This window comes from Nelumbo nucifera, chromosome 1, assembly GCF_055504915.1.
Source record: "Nelumbo nucifera cultivar China Antique chromosome 1, China Antique-T2T, whole genome shotgun sequence".
NCBI classification, from domain to species: Eukaryota; Viridiplantae; Streptophyta; class Magnoliopsida; order Proteales; family Nelumbonaceae; genus Nelumbo; species Nelumbo nucifera.
This window is the reverse complement of record NC_142649.1, coordinates 38962202-38975471: the sequence shown is the minus strand read 5'-3', so window position 1 is coordinate 38975471 and position 13270 is coordinate 38962202. Positions and strand designations below refer to the sequence as shown.

The following is a 13270-nucleotide window of genomic DNA, read 5'->3' as shown; positions in this document are numbered from 1 at the left end:
GGGCAATTGCTTTGAGTTCGTCTTGCACTTTCTTAGAAATTTAGTGTTGGTTATTTGGCCATTGGGGTTGATTATGTTGGTATACTCACCCCCTTTTAACGGAGTGCTTTCTATCGAAAGGCATTTCAATATTTTACCATTTGGTGAAGTTCTTAACCCCCCTGCATCTTGATAGAAATTAGTTTCTTAAAAGATAATTACTGGTTGATTATTTGCTTTCCAACCCTCTTGGTATTAATTCTTTGTCAGGGCAGTTTGTAGTGGTAGTTTCATTTTTAGCCACCCTGTTTCTCGATAGAAAATGCTCTGCCAAAGACAATTGAGTTGCAGTTTTGATTTCTAGCCCCTTGTCTTTGGTAGAGTATTTTTTATCGTGATATATATTGACGAGTTTGGTTCTCTGGGCATGGCTTTCAGCCTCCCTTTGTGTTGACGATTTATATGTGTACCATCATCTTCATCTTGCCTCATGTATAACTGTCGAATTGCATTTATGTGCTATCAGTCACGTGTAACTCGAGATTGGGTGTTATTTGGTTGAAATGGCGGCTTGATGACGTGGCGATGCTTTTAAATTGGGTTACCGAGCGTCCTTCTCTTTTAAGGGTAATATCGTAATTCTCATGTTCCAACTTTTTCAGCAGAGTGATGGTGGGTGACTGATAATCATTCCGTTAAGTCTTTCACGGTGTCGTTTGGACTGCCAGGCCCGTGCCAAGCTTCTATAAGATGGCCTTGCTTGGATGTTTCTTGTGCTTTCTTTCTTATTCTTCTCTAAATTCATTGGTGCCCTCTATGTCTGTGTAGTCTCTCTTTGTTTTCTCTTCTCCTACATTTTTTTCGACCCCTACGCTTTTCAGTAGTGACTCCCCGTGCACAAAAGAATTTTGTGAAATCTAAGTGTCCGTTTGTTGATTTTGTGATAGTTGTAAACACTGCGGATAAGCGTGAATACGCAAGAATGTCTAACAGCGAAAAAGGTTTTTGGCCCCCCATGCTGGTATCGAGGGGTAAAGATGGTGAGTTTGATGTTGTGGAGGGGAAGGAATTGATTTTCCTGTACGGTCACTTAGAGCATTTTGTATCCTTTTGGTGTCATGATCCAAAGACAGACAATTCGAAGTCACCAGTGAACTATTCAGCTTGGGCACATTACATACAAGAAAATCCTATGTTCTGTTGGTTACTCCATAGTGCAAGGCTTCTTCGGTTCATGGATTGCTTCTTGAATCTTCCTAGCAAGGAAGGGTTAATTACATGAAGCCACTTCTCGCTCATTGCTGTTGCCATACTCACACTTTTGTAGGTGCTTTTGGTGAGTTGGCACTGCATTTCTTGCTCTTCTGTTGGGAGGAGTCATTTATGCTCAACACCTTTAGTATGTAGAGTCTATCCCTGGAAACCTTTGGGATTTGTATACAAAGTTTATAGAGGAGATTTGCATTTTAAAAAATCAGGTCGACGAGTCTACAGCTCGTGGGAAGTGGCCGTTTGAAGCATGGATTGCATACTAGTTTGAGAGCAAGGGCTCGTATGTTTGAAAGGGGGACAACTAGTATCATCTTGTTGCCGTCATTCTATATGTAGTGTCTCGGTTCTTATTTCCCGGTAATGCAAACTTTGGCCTCCTGACGGTGTTGGTTCCCCTTTATGTTCTTGTAGCCGGTTGTCATCTGTTGTCATTGGCATCTATGTTCTTGGGTTATCTCTTTGACCAGATGGACAACACCGTGCATCAGATAATGGATCCAAGTTGTAAGCATCAATGCTCGTACATCTTTACCCCTTTTCTATTTATGTTCATCTATGAGCGTTTCCAGCTTGGTGTCACGCCTCGCCAGTTATCTCCTCTGACCGTCACCATGGCAACCCTGGATGGGGATCAGACTGAAGATGTAACTCTAGAGGTTTGTCGTGGGAAGTGGTGGCTCAGTGCCAAGAGGGGAAAGCAAATTGGTGTTGCTGAAATTGAGTTGAAGCTATCTTCTCTTGAAGGTTTTGTTCTGCGACCGTACATTTGGTTCATCTATCATTATATGCCATTCTGTGTTGTGGTTAATGTCCCCAAAGACGGTGATCAACAATATGTCCTCGATGCCAACCATGCTCTCACTCATGTTGCATGCCTTATTCTCTCTTCGGGGGTTTCTTGGACTTGGCGTTTCTTGGAATTTCCTGGTGTTTCACACTTCCCTCTCTACTGGTTTCAAGAGAGTTGAAGTTTGTAAATCTGTTTGCCTTATTTTAACACTTAATTGGACTCATTACTCTTGTATTTCGATTCAGGGCAAACAAGAAGGCGATAGGAAGAAAACAAGGCTAATCGGATGATTTTGCACAGTTTCGGCACCATTCAGTAATCTGGGCATAACACTCTATTCCGGACTCCGATTTGGATAATTTAAGATGCACTAGAAAGATGAGGGATAGGCCCACAACTTTTATGTTTTGGGCCCAAATTCGGAGCAAGTTCGTAGCAAAGCCCATTTCACATTTGAAGCCCAATTAGCAGAAGAGCCTTGTAGCAGCCCAAGTTATTAAAGCAGCCCAACTCGAATTCAAGAGCCAAGAGTCCCAATTTCGAATGTAATCTCCAGAAAGAGAGTCTTATCAGATTTAAGTTTTGAATCTAATCCTACAAAGATAAGATGATTGAGATTAGATCATTAGATAAGAGATAGGATAAGATTAGTTCAAAACAGATCAAGACTTTCTTAATTGAGGTTAATCTCCAAAAAGGAGTTGGAAAACAGCCCTCTCCCTCAGCTATATAAAGGGGGTGGACTAGATTTAGGCATCACTGAATCAATCATAAAAAATCCATCAATCAAGCATCAAGCAACTCGATCCATCAAGTAAGAATTCACCCTTTTAATTAACTTACTTAAGCCCAGTTCGAAATGGGCTTTAGGCCAGCCATGGGTTCAGCCACATTGTTTGTATGGCGTGGGACCCTAGCATTGATCTACACATTATCCACATGGGTTCAGCCCAACCTCTGTTATAAGGCTTGGCCAAATTCACTACAGAACATAATGAACCTCTGAATCCATCAGTATGGGCTCTTAATGGGCCCAACATTTACAATAAATGGTCATTGGGTCTAGCCACCTTATGAAGGCCCAAGGACTGTGGGCAGATGCAAGATTAGTCCATTAGGTATTACCCTCAATGGTCTTACATTTAACCTCTCAGCCCATAATGATCAAACACTGCCTGACAAGAGAGGACCTCTCCCTCAACTGTAAGGTACAGTGTGTTAGTACCATTCTAAATGTTTAAAGCCTGACTTTGCAACATGCAAATATAGTGTGCTAGTACCATTCTAAACGTAAAAAAATTCTAAACGTTTAAATCCTGACTTTGCAACATGCAAATATTGTAGTAAGGACCTTGCATGTGCTAGTGCAAATGGTACCAGCACACTTAAAAGACATATTGAAAAATGTAAAAGGTATCCTTACAACAATAATGGTTCAAAGCAACAAGTCCTTTCATTTGGGTCTGATGCAAATGCTGACCATGTGGTTTGGAAATATGATCAAGAGTTAGGTCGAAGAGAGCTAGCTAAAATGATAGTTTTTGATGAGCTACCATTCAGTTTTGTGGAGCATGAGGGTTTTAGGAATTTTGTTAGATTTATTCAACCTAGATTTCAGATTGTGTCTTGGACCACTATAACCAAGGATTGCATGGATTTATATATCAATGAGAGAGAAAATTGAAAGAAGAAATTAGAAGCTCATCACGAGTTTGTTTGACCACTGGCCTTTGGACTTTTATCCAAAATCTTGGATATATGTGCCTCATTGCTCATTATATTGATAAGGATTGGAAGTTGCAGAAAAAATTATTAATTTTTGAGTTGTTCCAACTCCACACACTAGTGAGGTCATTGCACATGCAATTGAATTGTGTTTGATATCTTGGGGTTTAGAGAAATTTGGAACTATAATAATAGATAATGCATCTTCAAATGACGTTGCAGTTCAGATTTTGAGAAGGAAATTGAGTAAGAAAAATGACCTCTTGTTAGATGGTGAATTCTTTCATGTACGATGTGCGGCCCATATTTTGAATCTCATTGTGAACAAAGAGTTAGATGAGATTCAAAATTCAATATGCCGTATTCATGATAGTGTCAAGTATATTAGGAATTCACCATCACGTTTGCAACAATTCAAAAGATGTGTGGAGGAAGAGAGAATATAAAGTAAGAAATCAATTTGTTTGGATATTTGTACTCGATGGAACTCCACTTACTTTATGCATGAAGCTTCTTTAGAGTTTCAAAATGCATTTGAGCGCCTAGAAGAGCAAGATGTGCATTTTTTAAAATTGGGACCTCCCTTGGAAGAAGATTGGAAAAAGGATAGGAGCTTGTGTAGATTCTTGGAGACCTTTTATGTTACAGCTAGCTCTTACTTTGATGAAATTATTGGCATTGAACAATGTTTGAAGCAATATGGAAAATGTGAAGATCTTTTTTCGAGTGAGATGGCCAACCAAATGAAAGAACAATTTGACAAATATTGGAGTGATATTGATAAGATTAACATGTTTTTGATCATTACAGTGATTTTGGATCCTTGTTATAAGTTGGATTATGTAAGATTTTGTTATTTGCAAATTTATGAAGATGTTAACAAGGTGAATTAGATTATGGATAAAATTAAATGTACAATGGAAAAATGTTTTTCAGCAATATAAAGCCATGGATTCATCATTTGTCTTAGCAATTGAACCTTCACAAGAAGTTTGTAATGGTGGAGTAGAGGGGTCTATTAAATCATCTGAATCTTTTAAGGGAGAATATCATATGGGTTCAAGAAATGAAGAAACAATTGTGAAATCAGAACTAGACCGCTACTTAGAGGATGCTCTACAAGAAGAGAGCTCAAGTTTTGATATTTTGATTTGGTGGAAATTGAATAACCACAAATATTGTGTACTTTCTCAAATGGCTAAAGATATTTTAACTATTCTTGTATCAACCATTGCTTTAGAGTTTTCCATTAGTGTTGGGGGTAAAGTGCTTGACCAATTTTGTAGTTCATTAACACCAAAAATTGTTGAGTCTTTGATTTGTACCCAAGATTAGTTAAGAAGTCCATCAAATCCAATTCAAACTGAGGAAAAACTAGAAGTTCTTGAGGAGATAAAGATAGGTACTTCAATTTCTACTTATTTATTGTATTCTACTTTTGCTTTATTAATATAAACTTATATAAAGTTCCTTTTCTTTTTTAATAGCCTTGATTGATGAAATTGGTGCCCCATCTGGCTTGTTCTATTAATGTCTAATCTTACTACATAATGAGTGCTTGAGGTGATTACTAATTAGAATTTTAAACACGTATTGCTATATCCATCTAAATATTATTACTTCTTTACTAAACTTATGAGTTTATTAATTTGTTTTTAGGAACAATAAGTTGAATGGATTTTTGAAGATCTTGGGCTACTATTGAAGTTATTTTGAGAGATGTTAAACGTTGTTGTTGAAGAATTTTTAATGATCTTAGACTCTTTTATTGCTTTGAGGACTACTTAATTAATTTTAAATTTTAATGGTTGTATATTTTTACTTGGAAGTTAACTTAAGGAAACTTATTGGTTAATGGTTGTATGGCTATCCAAGTTTGGCTTAGGCTTTGGGTTGATTAACTTTTAGTTTGAGGCTTTGGCCTTTGGGCTGATTAACCAATCCGAGTTTATCCCAGGCCTGGGTGACGGGTTGTCGAAGCCCTCAAAATTAATGCTAGTCCCACAACAAATTTGTAGTAGTAGTGGTACTAGGTCGAATCCCACAGGGAGCTAGGGAAATAATTTCTCAGCCGAGTGTGCAATATAAAGAGTGGGAAAATTAAATAATTAAAATTCTAAAAAAGAATCAAGAGAGCAATATCAACTTAAGAGAAATCAGTCTTACCGAATTCTGATTCAAGGGTTCGGATTTAATCGATTGGTCATCGTTCCTAGGTAGACTTCGGCAGTCTTGCTATTCAAGCATTTAACCTTAGATTTATTAGGATAGCCATAATAAACCTTGTGTTTTCCTAAATCAGCTGACCAAACCCAGCATTCGGTCAACACTTATCACTAATCGATTAGGTACGGTAGTGCTCCATATTAACTATTGATAGCATTAAACTTTGTGAAAACAGTTAAACCAAAATAACAATAATTGAGATAGCTGCAATTATCGAATCTTGTTCCATTGATTCCCTTTAGGTTAACACATGTCAATACATTGGTCAAAGGCTGTCACAAACAATTGACCCAGAAAGATATTAACCTAATTGCTACTTGTACCACTATTCGTGACAATTACGGATCACCGAACCTTGAATAGCAGTAGGAAAATCAATATTAATTAATTTGTCAGACTAATTAACATTAACATCCATAGAGAATAAGCACAACAATCAATGAATACTTGAATTAAAAAGCAAGAACTTGAATTAAATACTGAACCTCATGATGACACAATCGAACATCCCCCCTTGAACCAGAAAAGAAAAGCTTAACTGCTCATGATTTTTGAATCCTCCTTGCTCTGCTTCTCAGAAGGCCGAACTGATCTTTCTTGATTGATCAAGTTGCTTGGTGCTTGATTGATGGATTTTTGTGATTGATTGAGTGATGCCTAAAGTTAGTCCGCCCCCCCTTTATATAGTTGAGGGAGAGGGCTGTTTTCCAACTCCTTTTAGAAGATTAACCTCAATTAAGAAAGTCCTTATCCGTTTTGAACTAATCCTATCCTATCTGTTATCTAGTGATCTAATCTCAATCATCTTATCTTTCTAGGATTAGATTCAAAACTTAAATCTGATAAGACTCTCTTTCTGGAGATTACATTCGAAATTGGGACTTTTGGCTCTTGAATTCGAGTTGGGCTGCTTTAATAACTTGGGCTGCTACAAGGCTCTTCTGCTAATTGGGCTTCAGTTGTGAAATGGGCTTTGCTATGAACTTATTCTGACTTCGGGTCCGATTTAGTCTTTGATGTGTATAGAATCTGTCAAAACCCAAAACATAAAAGTTGTGAGCCTATCCCTCATCTTTCTAGTGCATCTTGAATTATCCAAATCGGAGTACGGAATAAAGTGTTATGCCCAGATTACTGAATGGTGCCGAAACTGTGCAAAATCATCCGATTAGCCTTGTTTTCTTCCTATCGCCTTCTTGCTTGCCCTGAATCGAAATACAAGAGTAATGATTCCAATTAAGTGCTAAATGAAAAAGAGTGAATATTTGGGGATAAAAATAGGGTACTTTTTAGTCTCATCAAATCCCCCCACACTTAAACTTTGCCCGTCCTCGAGCAAGGCAAAAGTCAAGCAAAACAAAAGAAACTACCTACTGATTTTTAATCTCTCTTTTTCTCAACATATGGCCTGATCCATTGCATGCTTCAGTCCAGACTTGATAATCTTCCCATTTTCATTTCTTTCTCCCTTTTTACTTGTCAAAGAGTGATCCCAAATCACCATTCCTCATGATCCCAAGTTAAATCAATAGTAAAGAAAACAAGCATTTCACCGATTGAACATTCTTGGACTAAACAAGCACTCATTGTTTTAACAAACCAATGCAGTCAGATTCAAATACCTTCATTTGTTTCCTTAATTCGATGAATTATGAGGAAGGTCCAATGAGATGTCTACCATAGATGAGACATTTGCATCCTCATGGAACAACTTCAATCGATGCCCATTCACCTTGAAAACCTTGTCTGTCTCGAGACTTTTGATATCTACTGCACCATAAGGAAATACATTAGTAACAACAAATGGGCCCATCCACCTGGAATGCAACTTACTTGGCATGAGTTGGAGTCGTGAATTGTATAATAAAACCTTTTGTCCAATTATAAATTGTTTTCTTAAAAGCAAATTATCATGGAACAATTTGGTCTTCTCTTTGTAGATTCTTGAATTCTCATATGCTTCTAACCTCAACTCCTCAAATTCTTGCAATTGGATCTTTTTTGCCTTGCCAGCTTCTTCCGTGTCCATATTGCAGCGTTTGATTGCCCAATAGGCCTTATGCTTAATTTCGACTGGTAAGTGACAAGACTTGCCAAAAATTAACCTATAAGGAGACATCCCTATTGGCGTTTTGTATGCGGTTCGGTATGCCCAAAGTGCATCATCTAGACGTAGGCTCCGATCCTTTCTACCTGGGTTCACCGTCTTCTCTAAAATGGACTTGACCTCTCGATTGGAAACCTCAGCTTGTCCATTTGTCTGGGGGTGATAGGCAGTGGTGATTCGGTGATGCACCCCATACTTTTATAGCAAGACTTCAACGACTCTATTGCAGAAGTGGGTCCCTTGATCACTTATGATGGCTCGAAGAATACCAAACCTACTGAAAATGTTAGATTTGATAAAACCTACAACACACTTAGAATCATTAGTTCTGGTGGCTTTTTCTTCCACCCATTTTGAGACATAATCAATTACCAAAAGTATGTAAACAAAACCACAAGAGGGAGGAAAGGGTCCCATAAAATCAATACCCCAAACATCAAAGATTTTGCACATAAGAATGAGGGTTTGGGGCATCTTGTTTCTACGAGACAATGCACATGTTTGTTGGCATCTTTCACAATTTTTACAAAACAAGTATGCATCTCTAAATAAGGTTGCCCAATACAACCCACTATCTAAGACCTTTTGAGCAGTTCTTTGTGGCCCAAAATGACCACCACAAGCATAATTATGACAAAAATTTAAAATTGATATATGCTCATTTTCAGGGACACATCTCCTAATCACTTGATCGGAGCAGAATTTCCACAGATAGGGTTCATCCCAAACATAATATTTTGCCTCATATCTGATTTTATTCTTCATTGACTTGCTGAGATAATTAGGCAAAATTCCGGCGACCAAGTAATTCATGATATCAGCATACCAAGGGATCATACCTTTTATGTGGAACAGTTGCTCATTCGGAAAAAACTCAGAGATGGGTGGGGAGTCTTCATCTTTTACCAACCTGCTTAGATGGTCTGCCACCGAGTTTTCAGCTCCCCTTCGATCCTTGATTTCCAAATGGAACTCTTGGAGCAAAAGTATCCACCTTATCAGCCTCGGTTTTGACTCCTTTTTTGCCAGAAAGTATTTCAAAGCTGCATGATCAGAAAATACAATCACTTTAGAGCCAAGAAAATATGATTGAAATTTATCTAAAGCAAAAACAATTGCTAATAGCTCCTTTTCGGTGGTCGTGTAGTTGCATTGTAGCATTCAGTGTTCTCGAAGCATAGTAGATGACGTGGCTCCTCCCATCAATTCGTTAACCTAGAACAACTCCTACCGCATAGTTGCTTGCATCGCTCATGATCTCAAAGGGAAAGTTCCAGTTGGGTGGTTGAATAATGGGTGCAATTGTCAATAGATTCTTGAGCTTGTAAAATGCTTCCTTGCACTCATCCCCAAAGTCAAAAGGCACATCCTTATGAAGCAATTTGGACAATGGCATGGCGATTTTTGAAAAGTCTTTGATAAACCTGCGATAGAAACCTGCATGTCCAAGAAAGGCACGTACTTCCCTAACATTTGTAGGGTAAGGTAAGCTCACAATTAAATCAACTTTTGCCTTATCGACCTCTATTTCTCTAGCAGAGATAACCTGTCCCAACACAATGCCCTCATTTACCATAAAGTGGCATTTTTCATAACTCAAAACAAGATTAGTCTCGACACATCGATTCAGAATTTTACTCAAATTACTTAGCAATCATCAAATGAATCACCATAAACAGTAAAATCGTCAATGCGCTTCTCAAAAAAATCAAAAAATATACTAATCATGCATCTTTGAAAAGTGACTGGAGCATTGCACAGACCAAAAGGCATCCATCTGTAGGCGAAGGTGCCGAATGGGCAAGTGAAGGTTGTTTTCTCTTGGTCCTCTTGGGCAATAACGATCTGATAATAACCTGAAAATCCATCGAGAAAACAAAAGAAGGCCTTGCCTGCTAATCTCTCTAACATTTGATCTATGAAGGGCAATGGGAAGTGGTCCTTTCAAGTGGCCAAATTAAGTTTTCGAAAATCACTTACCATACGCCAGCCACTTTGTATCCTCATTGGGACTGGTTCATTATTTTGATTTCTTAGCACAGTTATCCCAATTTTCTTGGGTACAACATGTATAAGACTAACCCACTTACTATCCAAAATTGGGTAGATTATCCCTTCATCCAGCAAATTAAGTATTTCTTTCATCACCACTTCTTTCATTACCGGGTTGAGTTTTCTTTGCGATTCTCTGACTGGTTTGGCGCCATCTTCCAAAAGAATCCTGTGCATGCAAATTGAGGGGCTGACCCCTTTTATGTCGGCTAAGGTCCAACCAATCGCCGCCTTATATTCTTTCAGAACTTTGGTGAGCCATTCCTCTTGTTCTTCAGTCAACCCTTTCGCAATGATCACCGGTAATGTTTCTTTGTCGCCCAAATATGCATACTTAAGGTGATCTGGCAAGGCCTTTAATTCCAACTTCGGAACCTAGAAAATAGAAGGTAGCAATTTCATATGAGAAAATGACAATGGAATATCAGAATTTGTTACCTTTTGTTCCGGAGTTTTGCAGGGTGTATCAAACTCCTCCTCCATGTCCAATTATGCACTTAATTTGAGCTCCTCATTCATATCCTCTTCTCCAAAAACTTCCTGCACAATTGAATCAACAGTGTCAATAGAACAGATCAAATGGCATTCATTTGGATATTTCATAGCTTAAAAAATATTAAATTTAACAATCTCCCCGTTGAACTCGACGGAAAGGGTACCCTCATCCACATCTATTTTGGTCTTGGCCATTTTCCTGAATGGCCGCATTCATTTGGATATTTCATAGCTTAAAAAATATTAAATTTAACAATCTCCCCATCGAAGTCGACAGAGAGGATACCCTCATCCACATCTATTTTGGTCTTGGCCATTTTCATGAATGGCCTAGCTAATAGAAGTGGGGCTGAACTTGTGACCATGTCCTCCTCCATCTTCAGAATGTAAAAGTCGGCTGGAAAGATTAGATCATTAACCTGCACCAACACATCCTCAACAATCCCTTCCGGGTAGGCGTTAGAACGATCAACTAGCTGAATGACTACCCTAGTTTCCTTTAAGGGACCTAATCTCAAAGCACAATAATCAAGTATGGCATGACATTGATGGATGCACCTAAATCTAACATGGCATGCTCGATTCTTTTATTTCCAATCACACAAGGTAAAGTGAACATACCTAGATCAACACATTTTTCCGACAAGGTCCACTTAATGACAGCTGAAACGTTTTCTCCAACCCTTACATTCTCATCAATTCACAGCCTCCTCTTGTTAGTGCACAACTCCTTCAGAAATTTTGCATATTTTGGGATTTGTTTGATGGCATCTAACAAGGGTATATTTATCTCCACCTTCCTGAAGGTCTCCAAGACTTCTTGCTCATATTCTTCCTTCTTGGATTTTTCCAACCTAGTAGGAAATGGAGGCACAACGGCATTAGTAATCTTTGGGAGAAGGGGGTCAGATATTACCTTAATGGGGCTCTCGTTTGAATCTAGTTTCTCCTCTTCCTTCTATCCCTTATCTGCCTTCCGTGGTGAGGTAGGTTGTGGCTGCAATTCCTTCCCGCTTCTCAGCACCACTGCACTAGCATTTATTTTGGGATTAACTACCATCTGCGATGGTAGCTTTCCAGAGTTCTGCGCCTCCAACTTGCTAATGGAAGTAGCAAGCTGACTGATTTGGTTCCCTAAGTTCTGGATGCTGGCCCTTGTTTCCTATTGAAATTGTTGAGTGTTTGTAGCAAGAGCCTTAACAATTTCATCTAATGACATACCTGAACCTAAGGGTCGACTTTGCGCTGAGATAGGTGCTGAAATTGGGGGCTGTCTGTTGAAAGCTTGGGGCTGATATCTCTATGGTCCTCCTTGATTTCTGTAGCTCAGATTGGGATGATCCCCCCACCCAGGATTGTAGTAATTAGAATAGGGATCATACTTGCGTTGAGGTTGGCCCGGAAATCCTCCTATGACACTAACTTGCTGCATCGAACCATCCTGCAATGATGGGCACATATCCGTAGGATGCCTAGGAATCGAACAGACACCGCATACCCTTGCCGTTTGCAATTTCCCTGCAACCAGTTGTCGAACCAAGGCAGTTAGATCAGAAATTTGATTTTCTAAATTAGAATGACTTATCTCATTAACACGTCTGATTGTACCATCTGTTCTTGCTCCAAATTGTTGTGAATTTTCGGCCATGTTGGAAATCAATTCCCTAGCCGCTTCAGGTGTTTTATTGACCAAGGCTCCTCCACTAGCTGCATTTACCATACTTCTATCCATAGGTTGGAGTTCCTTCATAGAAGTATTGGATCAAGAGCTGTTCGGGTATTTGGTGGTGGGGACAGCTAGCACAAAGCTGTTTAAATCTTTCCCAATATTCGTATAGTGTCTCACCATCAAACTGCTGAACTCCACAGATTTCCTTCCTAATATTTGTAGCTCGAGATGCATGGAAAATATTTATCTAAAAACATTCTATTTATCTCATCCCATGTACGTATCAAACCAGGAGGAAGAATGTATAACCAATCCTTTGCTTTATCTCGTAAAGTAAAAGGAAAAGCTATAAGTTTTACCTGATCCTCAGTCATACCTTGTGGTTTCATGCTATAACAGACAACATGGAATTCCTTGAGATGCTTATGAGGGTCCTCACTTGGAAAGCCATGAAAAATAGGACACAGTTGAATCAATCTAGATTTTAGTTCAAAGGCTACCTCGAGAGTGGGATATATTTTGCATAGGGGTTGTTGGTTCATGATTGGTGCAGCCAACTCCCTTAACGTTCTCTCTCTATCAGCCATCCTTTCTTCCTCTTCGAAAATAGGTGGATCACAAGTTGGCAAGTCGAATTCAGAATTCACCCTTGGAGGTGAACAGTCCTTCCTTTGCTTCGCCTCATTCCTTAAACGACGGGTAGTCTTCTCAATTTCAGGGTTGTACTCTAGTTCACCTCTTTGAAAAGCACGAGTCATAAAACAAACAAGGTTAACACAAATAGAAGGTAACCTTGTTTGGCCAGGCCTTATAACAGAGGTTGGGCTGAACCCATGTGGATAATGTGTAGATCAATGCTAGGGTCCCACGCCATACAAACAATGTGGCTGAACCCATGGCTGGCCTAAAGCCCATTTCGAACTGGGCTTAAGTAAGTTAATTAAAAGGGTGAATT

General features: G+C 38.9%; 1 protein-coding gene across 1 annotated transcript; it reads left to right on the top strand.

Moving 5' to 3' along the window:
* The first annotated feature begins 4266 nt into the window (after positions 1–4266).
* On the top strand, positions 4267–5101 carry LOC148803136 (zinc finger BED domain-containing protein RICESLEEPER 1-like). Its single transcript, XM_088894220.1, has 2 exons — positions 4267–4608; positions 4703–5101. The coding sequence occupies exons 1-2, from the start codon at positions 4267–4269 to the stop codon at positions 5099–5101; spliced, it is 741 nt and encodes a 246-aa protein (XP_088750346.1).
* Positions 5102–13270: the final 8169 nt, after the last annotated feature.